The 25,114-nt window shown below is 36.6% G+C and overlaps 1 protein-coding gene across 1 annotated transcript in view; it reads right to left on the reverse strand.

Moving 5' to 3' along the window:
• The window catches only part of RAPGEF2 (Rap guanine nucleotide exchange factor (GEF) 2), a 48,226-nt gene extending 26,055 nt beyond the window's left edge, over positions 1-22,171 (reverse strand). The window contains exons 1-10 of the mRNA XM_009708891.1: positions 22,032-22,171; positions 12,708-12,885; positions 10,815-10,951; positions 10,106-10,264; positions 8,410-8,562; positions 7,877-8,041; positions 4,786-4,893; positions 4,492-4,695; positions 4,288-4,396; positions 2,110-2,356 (exon numbers count right to left, since the gene is read on the reverse strand). Of these exons, the coding sequence (XP_009707193.1) occupies positions 2,110-2,356; positions 4,288-4,396; positions 4,492-4,695; positions 4,786-4,893; positions 7,877-8,041; positions 8,410-8,562; positions 10,106-10,264; positions 10,815-10,951; positions 12,708-12,861 (1,436 nt within the window). The 5' untranslated portion in view covers positions 12,862-12,885; positions 22,032-22,171. The remainder of the gene's footprint in view (positions 1-2,109; positions 2,357-4,287; positions 4,397-4,491; positions 4,696-4,785; positions 4,894-7,876; positions 8,042-8,409; positions 8,563-10,105; positions 10,265-10,814; positions 10,952-12,707; positions 12,886-22,031) is intronic.
• Positions 22,172-25,114: the final 2,943 nt, after the last annotated feature.

The following is a 25,114-nucleotide window of genomic DNA, read 5'->3' on the forward strand; positions in this document are numbered from 1 at the left end:
AAACAGGGTAGAAGGGATAATGGAATGGTGGAGATGTCTGAACGCTTCTTCCTTCAAAATGCAGTATACTGTGCATCCCACTGCAGGGTTGCAAAGAGAGAGGAGAGAGAAGGGCTACCTCTGTGTTTGGGATGCTGCACTATGGACCAGGCAGAACTTTGCAAGACATGGAGGTGGGGGTTGTGTTTAATCCTTATTTGGAGCAAAAACCACTCTGGATTAGAAGAGTAAAGAAAGCAAAGAGCTCGAATTGGGGGCTGTAGCCAGAAGCACACTTCAAGAGATACCTCGTAGCTCGTGGGGAGAAGGAGATTTCCCAGTAGATGCAGAGGAAATGTTTGCTCAGTTTGGGAACTTACTTGATATTATTGGACTAAAAAGCAAGACTGAAGGCAGGCATTATCTCCTGCTCAAATTGATTCACCTTTGATACTGATTTAATGTCTCATGAAGCAGACAAGCTCCCTCTAAAAGTGATCTCGTTCTAGTTTAAAGATTGGTTTGATCTGGATACATTCTGAAGGCACTGGAGTCCTCTGCAGTATTCATATTCAAAAAAAGGTGGATGGTTTCACCTCATAAGCTAGCTGATTCATGAGGTCTTTAAATACCTACTTTAATTGAGTAACTCAGCTTTTTCATCCTTCTTGATTTTTGGTATTTAAAACCACTTGAGAATATACCTGGTAAAGTCCCTTAATATAGGCAATGGCATTATTAGGAAGAATGAGGTAGAAGTTTCTACACAACAGGGGGGAAAAAGCACAAACAGTTAAGTCTACAGCTACACATCTCTATGCAGAAACCATGCAGACAGAAACAACTGAATGTCAACAGGCTTTGCAGACAAATTGCTATATATAACACACAAAGTAAAGCTAGCAAAAAGGAAAAGAAAATAGGTCAAGTGTACTGTTTTCCTGAGCCTTACCCAAAGAGTTCCCTGCACAAAGTGCAAAAATGAAAGGAGTCAAAGAAAAAAAGAAAACCAACAAGATAATTTGATGCAAAAGCTGTGAACAATGGTGAACAATGCAAAAAAACCACCCCAACATCACGTTTAACAGTATGCATGGCTCATCAGAGGAACAAACATACAAGACCAGTAAATAAAAGAAAATATTCTAAAGACAAACAACATAAGAGGATTTACAGCTTCTCCTCTCTTGAAGTGTCTTTGCGACAATTTAAGAACTATCCATTATTTGGATATAATAATTTGTATTCATTTAACCTTTACATTACTAACATTCTATTTATAATGTTTCAGAACAGTATTCATTTAGTAGGGAATACCTAACATTAGTTAAGCAAACTTTTTTTTTGAAGTAATAGCAGGAAAAAAACCTCCAGATTTTCAGCACAAGTGTCTTTCTCATGAACTTAAATAGAACGGATTACTTCCTCAGTGGGACACAGAAAAGAAAAATTGGAAGAGAAAACACTGATTACACATCAACTATCCTCTACAATTCACTTTTCCCATCGATGCCATCTGTCTTGGCCAAGAACCAGATTCCCATAAAATCATATAAAACTCATTCATCTATTGTTTCCAACCATCCTTATCAGAACTCTACTTCTAAAATGTGTTCATAGAATAAAAGGTATCAGATACCATATTTAGTTTTAATTTAAAAAATACTCAATTCTATCAAAGAACTCAAGTTAAAATTTTAACCTCAGTCTCCCTTACGGCAGTACGTAGAAATTCTTATAGACCACTGGAATGGGGATAAATTGAAGTCATTGCTCTTATCAATCATTTGCAAGCAAACCTGCTTGCAGAGTTATCCTGAAATTAATTGTCTGGGATGATCCCAGTTAACAGTCCTCTTAAAAGAAAACAGGAAATGATATGAAAAATTATTTGTACCATCACTTTATCTATCGGAAGTAAAATACGTTCATATTGAAGTCAGGAGCTGTGTTGTTAGTAGTTTATGATCATTCAAATGTTAAGATTGGTTTTTTCCAGTATATTTTTTCAGATATAACCATGGTTTGCACTAATAAATATAAAAAAGCATCATGACAAATCATAAGTATCATGAGAAACTATTAAAATTTAACAGAACGCAAATATTTAAGAGGAAATAAAAGACTCACTTGTACGGTTTCTGAGGCAGAATACTGATTCGAGTCTTGTCAAGTATCTTCTTTAATTTATTTCTTCCCCCAACCGTGTTGGCTTTACTTTTCTTATTTACTTTTTCTAATCCTATTACCTGCTCCACATCAACGGCAAGGTCTGGGATGGAATAACGACTCGCCTTTTTAATATCACCAATTTTAGGCAGGTGGGGAGCACCGTTTCTTTTTTCCTCTGACAACCGTGTTAAGAGCTCTTTAAAAACTGCACAAAACAGGAGAAGGGAGGAAAGAAAAAGAACAAAAATGTAAAAGAAAGCTCTGTGCACCAGATCAGTTTAATATTAATCATTACAAAAAACTGATGAGGATATTCTGTAAATTCAAGTATTAAATTAATTTAGATATAAGGATTTAAAAAAAAAAATTAAGTTTTAAAAAGGACATTCATTTTCTAGAGTATGAATCAGAAAAACAGTAAATTGGCCCAGCTCAGGATAGAAATACACTAGATAACCACACGGTTGCACGGATGGTGTCAATAGAAGGAATTTGAGTTTTCAACCTAAGCACACAAGCTTCTGCAGAATAGTAGCATGCATAAAAAGAGCAAGCCAGACAAAAATGAGATAGGAAAACTAATGACCGAGAAGGAAGGTTTTATACAGACAGCCGGCAACAAAAGCTCTCAGATGGACAAGAAATTATTGGCAACAGGATCAAAAAAAAAAATCAGAAATCAGAGGGGAAACTGCGAAGGAGTCATAAGGAAAATTAAGAGAGACTACTGAAACATGGATGTTTTACAGGGCTGTAGCATCCATCTGCCAGATATAAAAAAAAAACCCCACTCAGTTTCTCTCTGCTCCCTAGCAAAGAGTCATTTCTGAGGCAGAAATACCTGATGATTTTGTGATTTAGTTCTACTGCAACTTTTAGCTTCACAAAAATGTTTATCTATTTATATAAATCAAACAAAACTGACTGAGAGATCAAGTCACATATTCTGAGTGTGAGAGGAAGTCTCCACATGTAAATGGAAAAATCATCTGATGAGTTGATTTGTAGTAATAAATAAAAACTGATAATTAAAACCAAGGACTGTAGGAAAAAGTGGGAACAAGGGCAACTAGCTAAGGATGAGTATTAGGGGCTAGGTTTTACTATTATGTATTAATTTTGTCCTTAATATTCATCCTTATCTCCAGAGGTACACAACAAATTGCCAAGAGACTTCAAAAGCTTCAAATAAGACACAGAAAGAAAAGTGGAGGAGAGTAATCTGAGCCAATAACTGTACTGCTGAGTAGGAGCTGGGGGCTGGAGAGACAAATTACATATGCTAAGCAAGCTTATACAGATACATTAAGAAATGCCTTAAATATGAGAAACAATTGAAATGTTAGAATTTGACTGCAAAGCAAAAAAAATCCCCAGGAAAGAGATTTGACAAATAACTTTTGGACATAACCTAAGCATATTTAATCATCACTGTGGTAATATTCTGCCCTGCTTATTTGCGATGAAGAACCTGATTCTGAAAGAGATACTTGAGGAACACATCACTAAATTATATAAATAATCCAAGTATCCAGTGGTAAAAAAAAAAAAAAAAAAAAAATCAAATAAAACCCACACATTATTTATTTATGATGCTAACTGAGGTCATAAGCTGCTTAAAGACTCCTTCATGTCTGCTTTAGTACTCGGTAGAGGGAGAAATGAAGGGAATAGATTCAGAGGGCAGTGAGATTATTTTCACCGAGCTGGCAAGAAAGTTTTTATTAACCTTGTTGCACTCATTGTAGGTGTGGACTGAAAAACTACGAGCAAATCCACCACACAGATTAAGATCACTGATTAACTGAAATTCCAAAAGAGGCTTCATTCTTGAGAAAGGACTAAATGTTACATGTACAAACACATTTTGTAATTTCGAGCTAAATGGTTGCAATAGTTCCCCTTAATCCAGAAACATGCACTTGTGAGAGTGAAGTCACTTCATATAAGAAGTTTTTCATAAATTTTTCTCTGCAATTATGAGCTAAGGTATTTTAGGACCTGCAAGCTTCCTTCTTCTATCCTCCCCAGTACAAAATTGTTTCAAACAAAACTATTTTAAACTATTTAAAAAAAAAATTAATACTCCATTTAAATTAGAACAGAAATTAGAATAAAAAGTGCACACAAACTTACCAAATAAATTGGTTTTCACAGTGATAGACAGATGAGTGTTATTTCTAAGGATTTCCATGGCTTTTGACAGCTGAATATTTTCAAAGTTTTGACCATTCACTTCCAGTATCTAAAAACACAAACAGGTAGCATTATTTTTATTTAGCAAAGAGAAAGGAAGCAAAAAAATAGTGTGTATGGGGGGACCATTTTGAAACTACATACCTGGTCTCCACGTTTCAAGCCTGCTTCTGTAGCTTTGCTACCAAAATCTACACTGTCAACAAAGATTCCAAATCCCTTTTCTGACCCTCCCAGCAAGATAAAAGGCAAAGGGGCTTCTCGAGATGGCTTTGTTAAGGTTATCAATCTTCGTTTAGCTTTAGCAGCGCAAGCAATATTTAACAGCCTCAAATGTCCACCCATTTTCTGTAAGGGAAAAGCATCATTAGTTATATATAACAACAATCTGGCTACTCCCTGCCATCTCAAATTGTCAGAAAAACCCCTCACTCTTACCTCCCTCTCCAAATTGTTCTCAAATTCTTCCAGAAATCGAGTCATAGCAGGATCTCCTTCAAAATCATTGAAGTGATTGTTCACCCACAACAATACTACCCGTGTAACCTGAAAATTAATCAAGAATATAAAAAATTTCCAGGAATATCCAGAACTGCACTAGTGCCAAGTCCTTTAAAAATACTGCTCCTTAAAGCTCCTGTAAATTCCCATTGGAATCCTAAATATTATATATATACACCCAAACCTAACTTGAATACGCAAACATTTACCAGGAGGATAGAATGTATTAAGTACAAAAACTGCTTTCACTTATATAAGCAATTGTATGTTGTATTTCACAAAGAATACTAAGAGTTAGAAAATTAACACTGGCTGTATCGTATTTGATCAAGTAGGGAACAGAGCACAAATACAAGGCAACGAGTTAGATCCATTTCTGACTTATAACAACAATTTCCTGTTCATGTACATTTCCAAATCTGCTTAATTCTTCAAGCACATGATCATAAAGCTTCTGATACTGCTTTATATTGGTTCTCGAAACTCATAAATCTTTAGATAAGCCACTATTAACTTCATTAGGCATTTACCTGTGTAAGAGAACAATTGTACGTTTAGAGAGGCAGGAAAAAGGAGCTATTGTGAGAAGCAGGAAAGAGGTTTTAACAGCAAATACATGCAACTTTTTTCCTTAGAGTCAATCTTTCAGTTCACCACTCCTCCTTCCTTCCCCACCCCTACTCCCCCCAAGCAACTACGATTATCAGGTTCAGAAAGATCTCAGCTGGTATTTTACAGTTTGTTAGGAAAAAAAATCCTAAAGGAATACTATCAACTAATATTATTGAAGATAAAGCCAGAAAATAACAGCTGCATTTTTTAAAACTATATGCTTCCACTATAAAATTTTATCTTAGTATGCGACTTGACGTGGACCATCGGCAGCACTTGTCCTAACAAAATAAAAGAGTTTCGATGTCTAGAATTACTATTGATTCACACTACTTTTAAAAAGCTCCTGAATCCATAACAGTTGAGCCACTCAAAGTTCTCTCTAAAAAACCAGCCACATTTCTTTTGTTATGCTGGGAAAGTGAGTTAGTAGGGGAAAACCTCTAAACATTTCAAAAACTAGAGCTTAAGAACAAAATCTCATACAAATTTCAATCAGCTAAAGCTAACCCCTGTCCGTTCTTTGCGTCTGTGCAAAATTTAAACCCCTGCAGCCTCTTATGTTAAAAGTCTGACACCAGGCATCCAAAACCAAACTGTGCCACCCTCATATAAAGTTTCCAAGTAGCTTGCCTTTCATCCCAGAAAAGCAAGCGAATTCAGAAGAACTGCCGAAACAAATAACCAAACTCATCAAATCCTTCAGAACTCCTCTAACAGGAGGCAACTGCACAGCACTCCGTGCTGCAGCTCCCAGCCACAGGGATGTAGGCTAGGGGTAGCATTTCTAACATATTTAAGATTTGTCCACTTTTGAAACTGAAGATGAACCTCCTTTCTGTTAAACATCCTCAGTGTTTTTCATTAATGTGGATGACACTGGAAGATTCAGACAATGTCTGGTTAAATTAAGGCTAATTGCAGATTTTTAAAATTGGCTGGGAAGTTGCAAGCCATGCCTTGTAACATTTTAAATCACTGCAGTGAGAGCTTCAATATCAATGCTGCTTTCAAAGCTGGGACTTACTAATGTACACCCAACGACACTGCACTGGAAAGGATTGAAGGGTGACTTCCAGAGGAATGCCATTACCTGTGTCACAACCAAGAACCGCATTAAAAGAGGATTAAAGCTGTAAAGTCAAGTACTCTGCTGCTGGGCAAAATCATCAGTAAGATTGATCTCAAATGTTCCACTTTGATTACTACTGAATACTGATGATCCTCAGGAAGTTTTATGCACCTCTTTCCATCTCCTCACTGCCTACCAGCCCCTAATATGAAACAGCCAAAATCTTCCAGATTCCTTGTGCCCCACTTGTCCCAATCTGTTCTCTGACTTTTGCCTTTCTGTCAGCGCTACTGGATGTCAGAAAGGGTTGGTTATTGAGACAGCAGAACAGAGAGCTGCTCCGTTTTCAGACCTGACACCAGCAACTGTGGTGGCTCAGGCTTTCACAGAGGCTGAGGGGATTATCCATTGGAGGACAAGAAAAATAAATTTAAAGATGAACTCCAATATTATAGCTCTGGAGCTGTAACAAGCCTATGCTAAACAATATTAGCTGCAAAGCCTATCCTCTCTGCCAAATGCAAGATCATTCCTCTAAGGCAAAGATATACTAGAATTTCTAGAAGAAATACCCAGATTTAAATAAAAGTTGAAAATCAAATTTCTCTTTAACCTTATTGATATAATTCCCTTGGTTTTAAATTTGTGAAAAAAAAAATCTGGTAATTTTTACTAGTTTTTTTACATACGAGAAAGTTGTATACAAGTGAAAAATAAAGCATTAGTGTGAAGCACAGTATAGCCTCAATAGACAGTGTGCCAAAACTGGATATACAGGGCCTTATTCCTCCATCATGGTGGTTTTGTTTAGAGAAGAGGATGTTTGATTGCCTTCTTGTGTTTGGGTTGGTTTTTGTTTTTTTTTAATGCTGTGTAAGGCTCAACAGATTCTTAACAATGCCTATATTTTCTAGTCTCTTTATATAAAAATAAGTTATCACAAAATGTTTGCCAAGTTGTGTTAACTAGTATTATGTATGCAAAACACAGAACTTAGTTATATGCTCAGATTTCGAGATACAATGGAATTCTATTGAATGATACTAAATAAGAATACTGATTATTGGAAAAAAGCCTTCCCTATACTTGCAAGCAATTAAGTTATGTTGTAAAAACATAGTAATGTAAAATATGGCTAATTTGCCTTGCCTGAACACATTAATGCTTAAATAAAATAAGGAAAAACTGTTCTTTTAGTTTTATCCATATATTCTCTCATTAAAATACGTCACCAGATATTTGTGTCTTATTCAGTTTAGCCATTCTCTTTAAAATATATTTTATTCTTAATAGCTTATATTTCAATGCAAATGGTAACAAGTATGTAATTCTGGGGATTTTAACCTTATCCCTGAGGCTGGGGTCATTGAACCACTCCAACAACTTCTTGCCCACTTCCATTGGGCTGGAAAGAAAGGTCCGATATGTCAACAGGAAGTCTTCTATAAATGTTGGGTCTACCACAGAGTGCTCTTCCACCAAATGCATTGTTAACCTTTCAGCTGTTCCCTATTAAAAAAAAAAATCTTAGTTATTTAAACAGATTTTCAACAAATGCAAATTTGTTTTCTTGTAACATACTGAAGATGCATTACACTAGAAAGAATACTGGCACCTATTGACTGATGAGCTAAGCAAACATAACAGCTTAACGATTGTGATAAGAAGTGTAAAAAATGTATGTAATTAATTTCTACAGAAATCACCCAGTTATCAATGTGCATAATTATAAAGAGAAAAAACTAGAAATACTAATTGTCTATTTTCAAATACATATTTTTGTAATATGTATCTCAACTAATGCCGGATCTAACTTGCCAAATTAAGAAGTTCACAGAACACAGACTTTTGCAAGACACTCCTTTTTTTGCCTTTACCTTGATGACAATGTGACCTTTTCTTGTTCCAGTGCGATCAAGCTCCCTGTGCTCCTTCACCATCACAATCTCCCCTTCCTCTTCAACCTTCTGCATGTTCTTTTCCACTTGATTGAGGATACGGCAATAATCTTGCTGGGCTATACAAACAAACTGGAAAGAATCATCACGCACCAGTATTAAAAGGTAAAATTCAGAAAAGCATTTAGACTTAAGATACAAGTACTCTATTAATAGAAAAGATAAAGTAGTTTCTCAACCTGCAGTGAGCCAAATTTGGCTTTCCAGCAGTTCAGCTGTAGTAAGCAGGTGAATACAGGAGCACAGTACTTCCACTACAATCTTGCAGTTAGAGAGGACCAAGATTCATCAGAGCAAAATGATTTAGCATCATCAGCCATTTTTGTTTAGCTGCTTTGACCTCCTCTCTTCTGGAGATGAAGCTCAGTATGCTAGCTGGTAGTTTTTTCTCCCATGCAAGCTTTTGTGTGGTATTTAGAAGGCTTAAGAGATTGAAGGGAAAATCTAGCTTTTATTTTTTGTGCCTATTGCTATTGTAAATAGTTTTCATTTATAAAGTCAATCATTAAGAAAACTAACATTTATTCAATTACATGAGTGCAGGCACACAGAAACAAATTACTTCTGGATTAATGCATACAGCAGGAAAAATATTTTCTACAATCATCTGTTCAGCCAAGAATAAGTGCAAGAATAAAAATCTTAAGAATATTCCTAGCATCCACACTATGCAAATATAATTAAGACCACCCACTACAACTTAGAAAAAGAAAATATTGTACACACTATGAATTGCCTTTTATAACTTGTTAAAAGTTTTACAACTTTGTCTCTTTTTTGAGGGAAGATTAAACTGTCTTTTTATATGAACTTGAGTATTTAACTGCAAAGAAACAAGAGTGTTTCTTCTGATTGAAGAGTTGTTAAATCATGTGCATTATCCTAGTAAGATATCATTTATACACTTTCGGAAGTTACATGGGCAAACTAAACCAGGTGATCCCATTAACACTTTTCCACCCATTTCAAAGGGCATCCACTGGAAGCTTAATTAGCCACCGGGAGTAAGCAAAATGCTTAATTCACCCAGGGCTTGGCTATTATTTTCTGGATGGGAATAAGCAAATAGCAACCACATATCCAGCTTAGGCTAGTAGTTTTATGCTATGAGAAGCATTCTTTATATTTGACTGCTTGCATTATAGCAAACATTAAGGCATTTTCCTTGAAAGGCCAGATTAGCTGAAACTAGAAGATTTTTCCACTCAAACCGTGGGAGAGAGCGCTTCTATTACTTTAAGATTCAGCAGCTGAGTTGATTAAGGAAGAATGGCTATTACTCATAGAAGTAAAAGAGCCTGTAATGGCTAATGGACCTTGAGATCCTACTAAGGGGAAGTTTGAAGCAACAGATACATGCAACAGGCTGCTGGGCTTCAAGTTCTGGAGAAAGCATGTAGACAAACCTCTTCATCCAATATGATCCCTATCCAGATGAAGAGAACTCAATTTCCCAGGCTGTGTGTAAGCAGGAGCCATATTTCCTAACTATTGTACAGGGTTACACACTGGAGATTTTATGTATATTCAGTTTCAAATAAAAACGCGTCTGGTATTGAGCTGCATTACGCCTACAGATATGTGATTTTGCGTGTATTAGAGTCTGACACTCTACCTGGCAGTCATCTACTTTGGTTCTCATCACTCCTTTCATATATTCCTTTTCCATGGTAGGGGAAACGCCAAAACTGTTCCCCATGCAGAGTATCTCTGTTCTTCCATCAGGGTATGTCACCTCCACAGAGCCATTCAAAATGACTGACCAGGAATCCAGCTACAAATCAAATGTTGCAGGATATATGAAGACTGAATCACTTAACATTGTAATATCACACTATATAGATATAACTCTCACAATCATTCCAAAGGAGAAGTCATTGTTTAGCACCTATTAAAAACATTTATACACTAGTTTACCTTAAAGGTACAGCTATTTCCAGCATAAGAAAACTGGGATCTTATCTTTAAAGTTAAGAGTTTAATGTAATCTTTAATGTTAAGTTTAATGTAAGACTGTAAAAATACATTAAAAAAAAGAAGGTTTTAAAAGACCACTTAAACACTGAAATAAACTCCCAAAATCAGCTCCAATAGGCAGGAAGCATTTTGTACATTATGAAGATTATTTTCTTAGGCTTTTATTGCATAATAAATGTGCAAGTGCTTAAATAAAAGCTTTCAAACTAACCCAGAACAAAAAAAGATTAATTTACCTGCCTAATGTTACTTTTTTTTTTTTTTTTAAAGTAACAAAAGAGGACCTTAACCCTGTGGAATCTGGGATGTTTCGTATAATAGGAGAGTCAAAAGCAACTTCTACTGACCTCTTCCCCATCGTTTAGTACAATAGTTCCTGCTCTCTCCACAACTGCAAACACCATTACAGCACAGAGCTCTCTCCTCACTGACATTGTCATGTTGGCAAAAGCAGGCAATTGATGCATGAATTCCAGTAGTTGTTCTGAAGGAGAAAAAGCCCAGAGTCACGCATGTCAAAACAACAAAGCACAGTAAAGACAGTTCTTCAGCAAGATGCCTGAGGCTACTTAAGCTAAAATGCTGCACAATCGTTTCTGTATACTAATAAATCATGTACAGTGGCCTGTTGTAATTACTGGGTATTTTGTAGACCCAGACGAGCTGGTCATATCATCAATAGAAGCCCTGCAAAGTAAAAGTCAGCATAATGGAAGAATTGTAATGTAACCAAGAGCTCTGAATACAACCAATGATATCTGTAATACTCCAGCCAGGGCAATAGCTCCCTTAAGACTATGATAGGCCTATATAAAACACAGCACGCCATTAAGAAGGGAAATTTCACAAAACTGAGCAAGTTCATTGGTAAAGCCATCCTTTCCTAGGCCAGACTTAACAGTAAATTGTACTTGATCATCATCTGGTGGATTCACAAAGTTCCCCTTGGATGGACCAGACAGGATTACTGCCTTAAAGGTGACTACTGCTGCTCCATCTTCTGCATGCACAGGAGTTGCACTTGTACTCAGTGAATTTCTCCGATATTTTCTTTTTTTTTATGTTGTTCATAACTACAGAATTCAATTTTTCTTAGTAGTCCTGCTGAGGGATTATATGCCCTAAATGTTAGCCATTTTTGCATTCAGTTTCACCTAAAAAAACCTACCGGAAGTAGTCAATAGGACCCCATCTTTTTCCTAAATTTTTCTTTACTCAGAATCACAGAATGGTTAAGGTTGGAAGGGACCTCTGGAGGTCATCTGCTCAAACCAGCCTACTCAAGTAGGACTACCTACAGCCAATTGCCCAGGACTGTGTCCAGATGGCTTTTGAATATCTCCAAGGAGGAAGACCTCTCTACCATCTCTCTCAGCAACCTCTACAGTGCTTGGTCACAGTAAAAAAAGTATTTCCTGGTGGCCAGAAGGAGCTTCCTGTGTTTCAGTTTGTGCCCATTGCCTCTGGTCCTCTCACTGGGCACCACCCTGGCTCTGTCTTCTTTATACCCTCCCTGCAGGTATTTGTATTGATGAGATCTCCCTGAGCCTTCTCTTCTCCAAGCTGAACATTCCCAGCTCTCTTAGACCTTCCTCATATAAGACATGCTCCAGTCCCTTAATCATCTGATAATCAAACTTAATCATCATTTAGTCATACTTTGATGAAAGGAAAAAATTAAAACTCAGCAGTGAAACAGATTAAATTAGAAATTGTAAGAATTTGAAATCTAGTTCTGTCTTGCTTTCAATGTATTAAACTATATGTTAACATAGCAAATTAGTTTGATCAGAGGCACATTTACGTAAAGGTCTTAATGGCTCCAATGTTTAACACAAATGTGTATCTTCGGTTGAAAACAGACACAAGATCACATCTTACAATTAAAAAATTTGATGTAATAAGCATCCAGTGTTGACATTAATGTTGACCTTGCCAAGGTTCTGTCTAACTCTTTTCCAGTACACAATGATGTTTACTTCATAAATCAGTTCTGATACCAATGGGAATTTGGAGCTTGAGATTGAAAGGGCCAGCAACTAATAGTTTGTTTTCCTCTTTGGCTGTACTCATTCACCAGCTGAATTTATGACATTTATGAATCACCTTACAGAATAAACACTAAACTTACCAACTACAAAAGCCAATGCTTAAAATAAAACCCCAAGCTGAAAAAGTCTGGGGTTTTTTTGGTGAAGGAGAACGAGTTTGACAGCATTTTACTACATAGCAATACTTACCAATGTCATCATCTGTCCTGTCTATTGGGTCTTTTTCCAAGCAGTCTCTAACAATATCCCTACTCATCAAAGGATCCGATGCCCTTTCAATGTCTTCTTCGTCATCATCATCCTCAGAATCCACTGCTGTCTCTGGCAACCCACTGAGATCCATATCACCAGCCTCACTTTCTGTCGCCTAAATTCACGTACAAACAGTTAAAAAAAAAAAATCAATTAAAACATTCAAAAGCGCTCTTCACTGCTACAGTTTTCCAGTTAAATGTACAGAAATGAATTCTATCATCCAGCAGATCACTCAGAAATTCACTCAATATTTTTATATTGCTTTTTTCTTTACATATCTTTTTAAAACAACTAAAAATTAATTAACTCAAACCCACTGTTTAAACAGGGCTTTTAACACTAGTTTCAATCAGCCACACATAAACAGGATTTTACAGACATTATTTAATCAGTAGGTCTTGGGGGAATTGAAGGCAGTTATATTTCAAGGAACAATTTGTTGGAATATTAGCTAAATATATTTTTTTTTAAATAAACAATTCATTTAAAACACTTTCTCTTTCCACCCCAACTTTACATTTTCAGACATTTAGGAACGCAATGCAATTTTAAGTAGACAGCTTTGGGAAATAAGTACAACATCAAAACACTACAGGAATTTTGCTATCTCCCAGTAACATAGGACTGTATTTTTCTTTTACAATTCCAGTTGAACATAGTTAAACATGGCTTTCATTTGCTGCTAAAATGTGTAAGAATTTACAGATGCAGAAAAAATGCGAAGTCACTGCTTAAACACAACAGATGGACTACATGGAATATCTGCCAAACTTAACCTCCTTTAAATCGTACTAAAATGAAGGAAAACATAGTCCATATATAGCCTGAGGTCATTAATATAGCACCTAAAGGTAAATACATTTTAATGATTCAGTTTTAAGGCCAAACACTTAATAAATCCCACAAACATTTGCCTGTAACAGCTGATAAAGCTGCTTTTTCTCAGAACCCGATTTAATACCATGGCAGCGGCCAAGGCTCAGCTATGACAATTTTTAAAGAAATGCAAGCTTCTAATGAGCAACTTTTAAGTCATGGCTTGAGAAATCAAGTCTCACATGCCTTATAGGGATGGCTTGTTTCTGACACTCTGGAAGCACACAATACATTCACATCTACTTTAAAAATACTACATATGGCAAACACAACTACTAAAGCCTGTTTTATCGATCTGTCTCTCACACTGGTTAAAAAACCCCACCCAAAACTAGGTCACCCTCCAAGCACAGAGAAGGTAAGACAAATTACGTTGGTATTTTCATAGTATCATCTTCCCTATTCCTGCCTCACTAGCTGTGGCTAACATCTGTTACTTTAATGCCATTATACGCAGCCACCTTATGAATGGGAGCATATGGCTGGAGACGGATCAGGGCAGCTAGTGTCGTTCTTAAATCCTTCTGTCCTACAGCACAACACAAGCTTTGTAGCAGGGTCTCGTCAATATAAAAAACATAACAGCATCTACAACACAATATTCAAATTATTCTCACTTTGTGGTGTTTGTTTTTTTTATTTTTAAAAAAAGAAAAAATGCTGAGCGTTTTTTTAAGCAGGATAAAGAAAGATGTTACTGTCATACAAACAAATCACAAAAATGATCGCACTGATGGCAGTTTTTTCATTAGCAGTCTTACTGTGTTTAACACGCGTGTTCCTTACGAGATATTTGAAACAGTTGCTGTAACTACTCTTTCAAAACAGCCTTCATCAAAAGCGACTGGTGGAAAAATTAGTGATGATGAGTCAGTAGACACACACAGCTCATGACACCAATGTGTCAGAACCAGAAGTCTCCAGCAGTGACAATTCCAGTGACAGTGGCACTGACTAACTCGCAGTCAATTCTGCAAACCTTCCCATTACTAACAAGTGCTCCTCCCACCTGCCCAGATTAACCTCTCCCAAAAGCACATTAGTAAAATGAATGCAGAACTAAATTTAGTCACAGAATGCTAACATACATGAGAAAATTCGACATATTGTACAAAACGTGATTATGAAAAGAAAAGTTATTTGACTGTCTTAAAAAGATAAAACAGAACTGGAGAGAACTTGAAGCTCTATTATCAGGAAAATTGACGCTATTTAAAAAAAATTCTCATACTGAAATTAAATGCAACTTTGTGTTCAGAAAATACTAAAGGCTACAAGCATTTCCTGAAGATGATCACTTTTCACAGAGCTAATTAAATCTTTTTGACAACTGAAGGTATTGGTAGAAACCTAAATGATAAAGCAACTATTTCTAACATACTAGTTATCAAAAAATACAAACTACTGCAACAAAGAAGCTGAGAACTGAATGCAACAATCCACAGAGCAGTAAGAAAATTTATTAACTTGACACCTTTAAATATAAACCTAATCTTTCAAGGAAAAAACCCCACTTTTTTTCCAAGCAATTTTCTGAAAAAATCTTACAATTACACAAAAATGAGCAAAGGCACACAAACGTAGCCGTTCCACACAGGCCACATGCATCATAGTAGTAAAGTATCAAACAACTCATCCCACGAAGACTCCTTCTGTTTATACATGCAAAAAGTTTTGCATGAGTTTTGTTACGTTATTAAGAATAATTGGATCTGTCTTCATAGTAAAAGCACACACCAATTTATCTACAGAACGATTGCAAATAGCTTCTTTAGGCTTAGTAACATCAAGTACGACACAAAGTATTCAAGGTCCTCTTGCTGACACATTGAACTTCATAACCCACCTGCTTTAAATACTTTTGTACTCCCTCGTGGGTTAGAAATAGCAAGCACATCCACGCAGGAACCCTTAGTTATGAAGCAATAGCCATACATTTGTGTAAGACTAAAGGGAAAAAGTCTCTTAGCTCCTTTGAGCATAGGAGCTCCCTAAAAAACTCAAAAGGAGAAAACCCAGAACGCAACATGAATACCCAAGAGAATTTATACTACAGTCAATCATGAGGCTTAGAGATTCTCAACAGCATGTGATCAAGGATGAAATACACCTCAGAAATCAGTGCTTTCATAGGTGCATATTGTCCTTTGTTTCTTGGGTAATAAGAGAAATTAGCTCCACTTCATAAATCTAAATAGACTGCATGTAAAGAAAAATGCTGGTTGCAGCTTAAAATACAAAACAGTGTCTCTCCAAAGTCTGAATACCAGCTGCGATAAAAAATTTTCTTCACAGTTGTAAAGATGGCACGAGAAATTTGCTGCAGCTTCAGAGGAATCACGTAACAGTGACAGCCTAATATTTTATTTGTCATATCACCAACAAGAAAGTCAGGAGACTAAGACAGACATTTTCAAGCCTGAGGTGAAGAATTACCTCACATCTGGTACCTAAGAAGAACCTGTCCAATTTTAAAGCAGCGTCTATAAACGCTAACACTGTACTAATATGAAAATGGTTGCTCCAACTACTACGGATCTCCAAGTCCAAAATCACTTGTAGATTTGAGTGATAATAGCTAATTAAACAAATACCACGAAATAACTAGGAAAAGATGTAAAGTAGAGGAGCCTTGTGTAAGTTTTCAGTTAGTCTTTGGCTCCTTGATTGATTCGGGGTGGGGAGAATTAAAAGAAAAAAAGAACTATCATTCATCCTTAGGGCAAACTGGGGATATGGAAGACTCTGTTGGTCCCTTTAGACTGGTATGAGAGGAAACAGATTATGCCCAACTCTACTGGTCTGTCTTTTTTTGGAGGCATTATGAACATGGACATAATGAGAGAGATGGACTACATGAACAGCTAAAGAAGATGACCTCCTTTACTGCCTCATTTCTTTCTCCAACCAATTTTTGGGTATCTGTTGAGAAAAAGATCCGAAGAGGTCAAGGAGGATGTTGGCTCATCCAACAGATCTATACCTTTACACAAAAGTAACTCTTCCTCCAGTATAACAACTGCTTTATCACACACACCTGCACACACACCCTGCCCCTACTATGGGAAAGACTTGGAGAACTGCTTACAAATCAACCTCCTCTGTTTTAGGTGGCCTTCGTGGTTTTCTTTTCTACACTGGTTTGGGGAAAAAGCTTCCAGTTGATCCTAACAATATAAAAAGAAAAAACTAGAAAAGCCACATTAACTACTGATTTCTTAGTATTTTAAACAGAACATCTTAGCCTAGAAATTTTTTTATTTTTAACTATTTTCTTCAGGAAACATTAAGAAAAAAAAAAAAGTGCATCATTTTGAAATATAAATCCCCTCTGTGACTAATGTCACCACCTAAATTGACAGTCCAAAATCTCCAAACATGCAAGAGAAAAACACTGGGGACAAAATAAAAAAATAAGAAAGAATGAGAAAAAAGGCACAGAAGAAACTTGCTGCACAAACCAGAAATATGTTCATTGTCTGGTTCATAGTCCTTCAAGTCCACAAAACTAACAAAGAAAGCAGCCACATTCAGCTCAAAAAACCGACCTCCACCTTATTTTTCAGTCATTGTAGTTTAAAGGCTAAAAAAATAAATTAAAACATGAAATTAAGTATGTTTATTAGTGAAAAATATTCATTCTTTACTTCCTAATTTTTAAGCCGATACTGATACAAAACACCAAGAACACTGGCATTACACCTCTCGTGAAATCATTTGCAAAAGTCCCATTAGCCTGAAATATTTCCTCCTGTCATACAAACACATCAGATGCAGCTTCTCCACAGACAGAAATCATGGCTGGGGTTTCGTTTGATATTAGTTTTCAACTCACCGCGTAAAAGTTTACAATATCAATAAACTGCTATGAAATTCAATCCTTGTAATTATAATACATATTTGTTTATTAAATACTTATCATCTATATTACAATCAATTATAATCACTACATGCACACAAACCATACATAAATCTAAGGTAGTAAAATGATTTTTTCATACTCTGCTGACACGAGTGCAAATGGCCATGAAATACCTTAAAACTCCTTCAGTCTAAGATTTTTACTGCGCTCTCTCTTCATATTTGCTCTTTCATTATCTATTACAAAATTTACAACGCAGCAGCCCACGTCTGAAGCAGGAGTCAGTCTGAGCAGTTTTCCTCCCTAGAGATGGAAAACTGTAACAATCCAGACAACGCACACCAGGAACAGCATCCTCCCCTATCGCCAACTAATTGCTGCTTTCTCAAAAGGAGGAGACGTTTGCTGAGACCACAGGCACTCAGAACAAGGACTCTGTAAGTTATCCCTGGGCTACAAGCTGCAGAACAGATTAGAGCACCTGAACTCACCAGGAGTGATAAGGTAATGCACAAGACTTAGCAGATGCAGCGGGCAGGGGGAGTTCAGTAGAACATAGTTTACCTGAGCCGTTTCAGACATCCTTGCGTTACCCAGACCCCTGCACTGCAGAGGCTGATAGAGTCAGAAAGACTGACTTAATCTTAAGGTAAAACCTCTTTATTTTACATACAGTGACTTAGGGGCAGGCTGCATGGACTATCTGGTTTGAGAGATAAAGGTTTGGACTCCCTCAGGAAGACTTTCTGGAAGGTGGACCTTTCTTCTACGAGTTACCGTATCAGCCTCGTGAGAAAACAAAAGTTGACATCTTGAAAATTTCCAAGCGATACACACATCCTGGGAGGGTCTCGGAAAGGATATTCCTGGTTTCCTGCACCGCCGGGAGTATCTGGGCAGACACCGGAGGGCATGTAGGGCCGGCAGGAAGCCACCGGGCTGAGGCCAGGATAAGGCAAAGAAAGGCTGGCAAAGGAAAGAGCCGAGCCAACACAACGCCTTCCCAAAACAGGGAGGGGGAATAACACACAGTCACGGGCTTAAATCTCCTCGTTTTCAAACCGGGATCATCATCCGGTAATATACGTGACAGGTATAGGAAGCATTTAGGAGCCTATAGGAACAGGTATATGCTTCCATAGGGGAAGCATTAACGAAGCATGAGAAGCAAGAGCGAGCAGCCATAGACAAGAAGCAGCAGTGAATGATTTGCTTTCCCAAGGCAATACGAGACAGAAGCAAAGTATTGTTCTTGGCAAATACAAGCCAGCACACAATCTATTAACATTCAGCATCCCCTTCCTCTCCAGTCACGCTACAGAGTTAGTCACTTTACGAACTTAAGTCCTAAAATAAAAGTAACAACATTTAAGGACCTTACTAATTGGCACCTGAAATATTTTTGAGACTTGGGTGCGGTAAACACAAAGGATTATTTATTTTATTTTGGTAAGTACTTCTTACCCTAAAAGAAGGTCTTTCATGTGCAACATTTGACAAACAAATTTAGTTACAGCATTAATATTTAAAAGGAAATATTCTCAGCTCAATGCTGAAAGCATCTGAAGATTCAGCTTCATGATTTATTCAAAAAAATCCTAAAAGGCCATGAACACATTTTCACTGCAAACAGCTGCTCTTAAGGCTACAGAACTAAAACTTACTAGGATGCAAAACATGACATATCATTACCTCAGATTTCAGCAGTAAAGATCTAATTAACGGTATAATTTTTTTTAAAAAATATTTATTTTATTTATGAATTGCAAGATAAGATGGCAATCTCTCTAAATCAAATCTCTCTAAATCTCTCTAAATCATCTAATCATCTACTTGGCCCTAATGAACAGACGTCCACCCTACTGAATAGAAAAATGCCATTATGTACAGAACATAAGAATCAGAGGAACAACAATACTGAGCTTTGTGTAAGTAAATTTGAAGTAAAAAATTAACATGTACATCGCTCAGTTATGGTTTACTGTTTTTGAATAAACACTTGGGAGAGAATTAAAAGGCAAACAATTGAGAGAGAATGACTGATCCAATCTCTTGGTTTCAAAAAGTATTCCTGTTTATTTAATCCTTGACTTGACTCTAGGGACTTCAAATTACAGCCATTTTATTTTGCTGTGGGTTTTTTTTGGCAGTACTTTAACCTAACTTAACACTGCTACATTACATTTCTTTATGACTCAAACTGAGGTCAGAAATTAATGATTTACCACAATATGAGAAACCATTAACTCAAACAATACTTGGTAACATTAAGTTAAATTCCAGAATTTAAGAACCTTATCAGTTTCCACACCTGAACTTATCAATTAATTTTCTTAATAAATGTTTTTTCAAGTATGTGTATTAACACAAAAACATGGGGTTACATTCCACAGTACATGGAACATCTCAATGTTGACACAGACATAGGATATTTTAACAATTACTTTGACATTGTACAATTACACAGTTCTCAAAATATCTGTACCAAGGCACATTTAAATGAGATACTAATTGTAGATTAATTGAAGAAACCAGATAATATTTAAAATCACCAAGAACAGATCATGTTTTTAAATTAAATTTAAAAGAATACTTAAAAAGTAAATGTTCACCACATAAATACTTCAGAAAAATATTAACTCTCTCCAAACACCAACCATTCTGTCGATTCCATTATTGCAACCAAAACTTATCACAGGAGTCATACACCAGGTTGGTGACTGCATAAAGAAGTATTTCTCTGAAGTTTCTGTACAGTTGTTTGGGTTTTTTTTTTAAAAATTTCCTAGAAATTCATGATCTTTTCCACAGTTATGAAAGTTCTGCTGCAAATCTTTGCAAAAATTTACTTCCAACTTATCTAGAGAGTAACTGTATGACTATAACTACATGCCACCTACAACCATGTCTCTAGAGGTCCTTGTTATTTTTATGTTACTGTGAAAATCTTTGGAATGAAAGGTACAAAAATCTATAGAAGACTTGAAGAACAAAGCTGATTTTACATCTTCTTCACCCTCACAGTATAAACCTAAATCCTGTCTCGAAGTAATCCTCTCTTCAGAAGAAATTCTGACAAACATACTTGACTGGCATATGCTACGCCTAAAGTGTTCAGTTACTTCAACATTTTTCCCAAAGATAAACCTTTGCATTATTGCAATTACTGTCTAAATTGAACCGGAATCTTTTTATAGCCTATCTTCTCCCACAGAAAAGCCTACAAGCTTATTCACCTGAAGCAGATTATATGCTACAGCTATGCTCACAACTGGACTTGTATGTATATTTGTATAGATGATGCTTTTCCTATTGTTCAAATGGCTAAATTTGCATTTTTAGAAGCATTCCAAATAAACATTATTCCTCTTCTAGTAAACAGTACTTCATGTAGAAGTGGTCTCGCTAATTTTTTTATGATTGTTTTGATACAACAACATTTTAATTAGATTTGATTCCTTTTTTTCAGAGTAACAAATTGCTATACTTTCCTATCAGGACAAATTATCCTCTGACATTGCAAGAACTGTAAAAATCAAGTGAAGGATGTAGACTTCTTCATCTTATTTTATTTCTGATTTTTTTCCAATTTATATTTAGAGGAAGTATGCATACCCCCAAGTGCTCTAGGAACCCTCTGGATCAGTTTCACAGTAAATGTCTCCAAACTCAAGCTGCTCCAAATGAAGAGCACAGAGCTTTACAAGCAGAAGCCCCCTCAGAAGTATAACAACTCTAAAAAAGCATCAAGCAGTTCAATCTCCCCATCTTTCCCAGGACAGCCAGGAGAGAAAGCACTAGTGAGAGGCTGGCACCAGGTCTCTACAGAGTGGGGAAACTGGAATATGCCCCTCAAGTTAGGCCAGCACAGGCTGCTTACTGTGTATTTCTTTCTCCTTGCCACTGACAATGTTTTGAAGCCAACACATCTAAGAACTGTAAAACACAGCATCAAGAAGAAAAATCCCTCACATTTCAAGGTCCTAAATCTATAGTTTTGAAATTCTCATCTGTAAACATCACAGCTGCTGTTATACGTATGGCAAATCAGACAAGACAGAAAGATGAGGCGAAGTGCTGGAGTCAGGAACAGAAGCTTTTTACCTCCTAGGTCCCACCACGGACATCTGCTGGAGAGGCCACACTGGCTCTCCATGCTGAAGTTCAGGAAGATTTCCTTCCCCAAATTCACAAATTATAAACAAAATTCATGAAGCACAATCCTGAAATGTTGCGAAACACTGTCTCTACACTGCTGACTTGGACCCTGACAAACTATGGCAACACACGTCGTATTGCTGTGCTGCAGATTACTCATCGAGTTTTCAAACATCAGATCTAGTACATGGCGGATAAAACCCTTAAATTATTACAATTAAGACAAAAATTAGGGATTTTTTAAGTCTATCGAGCGCTTCTTCAGACAAAAAACTGACAACAGGCAATAGCATGGTCATTCAGCTATTAACGTCAAAACCGCTGGCAATTGCACCTCCCATCAGCATCCATTCCAGTCTTACCTGGTAGATATCAGAAAGGCTGCTGCTTCCTGAATCACTAGTGATGCTACATCCTGAGTGACTAGATGAAACGTGGGTCACCTGTGGGTGGAGACTGTCAGTAAGGTGCAGCTTTGTGAAATCTGCAGGAAGCTATAGGTGAAGCAGAAAAAGCATCATTACAATGTGAGGTAGATACACAGCAACATGAATTCAAATAATTTATGTCACACTTTACTCTCTGCCAGTACCAAGTGTATTAAGAAAACCATTGGGGCTTGAGAATGCAGCACAAAAGGGAGGTTTTTTAATTCATGCAGAGGTCACCAAAATACGACCAAATTGCTGCAAATACAAGAGATTTAGAAAACCAAAATCTATCTCTCTCTCTCTTTGAGGACAAACACCAGTGAAACAATAACCCTTATGCCAAAACTCTTCAGTATCTTGCTATGGGGCTTGGATAGGATTAAAGGACATATGACTATTGTGCTAGTTTCAGCATCATGGTTTCCTGTAGAATGGGGATTAACAGTGAGTAAAGTCACATACTTTTAAAAAAATAAAAAAAACCACCACAAAACAACAAGCACTGCTCCGGATTTGGCTAACTCTTTTGCTTCTGAAGTTGACAAAGTACATTAGAGACAAGTAAAATCCAAGCCATCGAGCTATCTGTTACACTTTGAGCCAAATAATATGATGGCAAACAGGAAATGTGGGAAGACTGACACAACTGCAAAGAGCTACAATCCTGAAATGAGTTTGCTCACGCACAGTGCTGAAAACCAAATTGAGACAGTATATTTGATGATTTAACAATCATCCACCAAGATCTGGGATGTATATTTTTACTGTTGCTTTACGCACACAGCTCCCATGAAAATCTTTAAGAACTGTAAACATTGCCAGACTGCAAAAAGTGAACTTTGATAAAGGAAAATATTTGCTGTCTGAAGAAACATTTAAATGCTATTTCAGGCATAAATCACTCCACTCCCCAAGAAGCTTGCATCCTATTGCTAGTTAATAAAAGTATGTTAATGTATCAATTTGGGTACACAATAAATGCCTCGATAATTTAAAAAACCTTTGCTCATAAATTCTTTTTGTTTGTTTGTTTCAAGTCAGACAAGGTAGATACTCTCTACAGACGTGTGTTTGCACCAAGAATGTCATACGCAGTATGTCCATCCATGTCAGTTATGAACGCTACCTTTGTGCTATTACGTTTTCCCTGGATGGAAATGAAAATAAGAGCTCATTCAGCATTAAGATCTAGTAAGTTGATCAGTATAAAAGGTTATGAAAAAAGTCATCTACGAGTCACAAGCGAGGGTGCTTGAGAAAATGATTAGCTCTATATAGCTAAAGGTATTGAATGATTTTACTGCTGTTTGCCTAGTTTAACTCTGTTTATGGAACATGCCCTGAAGGAATCTTGGGTTTAGGATTTGTGGTGAAAGCACAGACAACTGGAAACCTTAGTCTTACTTAGACTGACCAGCATTTCCTATTTTAATACCTCTGAAAATAATTTCTTCCTTATTACAGCACGACTGCACCAGTGATTACAAAAATGGCTACACTTTAAACAATTCTTTCTTAATATTTTACCCAAAAGAGGAGCTAAAAACAGGAACCAGACATCAATAACCCTAAAAAGCTTCGGTAAGCCCAGAGCTAGAGTTGATCTTCATATACCAATCAACAAAGAAAGGGCAATTAAGAAAAGCAATACTCTAATACATACAGCCACGGATGCTGCCTCCAGAAAAATCTAGTTATGCTCACCACTGTTGATGATATACCAGAAGGGGAAAATACAGCATTAAGGAGTGCATTAGTTACAGCATCTGTTGTTTCTGCTACTTCCCCTTTCAATCTGTAAGTCTGAATTACCACAAAACTGAACAGTATATGCTGATATTCAGGCCACTATATCCATTTTTTTATCAGGATGATTTGAGCCATTCTACAAATAAGTATGCATTCCATAGGCAGAACGTATATTAAATGAAGCACCACAGCTTTTGCAATGTGTTGATGACTACTTCTAAAAGTACAATCTCTTAGCACTCCAGGTTTCTTTCTAAGTAGAAATCCTACATACTATTTTAAGATACATGCATAAAGCATCTAAGATTCACACATTTAATGATAACTTAGAAAGATACAGTATTTTGAGAGTTTTAAATTTTGTAGAGTAATAACTATTTCAATCCCAAATAAATATTAACTCCATAGGGAGGTGCATGTCAACGCAGACTTGCGCATAACCAAACACGTTCAATTTTTCGTAATGCCCTGCAAATATCTCCATGTCATTAGCAATTGCATTTGTTTTATCAATGCAATAACAATTCTTAAGAACCTTACATCAAAGCAAATCCAGTTAGTATGTAAAAAAATTAAATCAAGCTATGTTTAATATAATGGCTGCACTTACTGTTTTAAATGAACAGCAAGGATTTATGTTTTGTTACTACACAGGCAATAGGAAGAGCCAGGGGATTCCACAATAACTGATGAAATACATTGCAAATAAGAGGAAGCCTTCTGAATTTTTTTGGCTGTAGACTATCAGCTGAATGTTTGGTGATTACTGGTTTCAGAATAACTCCTCCAGTCAAAGCCATGCTGCATGAGCTGGACTTGCCAAGTGATGACAGCAGAAGATCAGGAGTAGGCATTTTACTTAGGGCAACCTAACTAGTCACTTTGATCCTAATCAAATCGGACTATTTACAAGCAGAAAGCACATGCTCACATCTTTGCAGAATACTACATCTCTGTGCTACATGCCCAAAAGCGGCATCCACTTTGCCCTACCGCCAAATAAGTTAAGGTGAGAAGTTGCACCAGGGAAAAAAAGAAAATTAAATAAGCTGAAACATTTAAATTGTGAGCTCAATGAAAGGTGCGCGTGAGAAATACACGCATTTCTATCTTAGTCACATTCTGCTATTTAAAATATTTAACATAGAGAGTTCTATAAAACAGGGAAAAAAAGTAAAGCACTGATGACAATGAAAAACCACACATGCTTAAATCTTCTACTTAAGTGTGGTGGGTTGTCTACGGCTGAAAACAAGGTGCTCACC

The sequence above is a fragment of the Cariama cristata genome, unplaced genomic scaffold (genome assembly GCF_000690535.1).
Source record: "Cariama cristata isolate BGI_N322 unplaced genomic scaffold, ASM69053v1 scaffold6631, whole genome shotgun sequence".
Taxonomy (NCBI): Eukaryota; Metazoa; Chordata; class Aves; order Cariamiformes; family Cariamidae; genus Cariama; species Cariama cristata.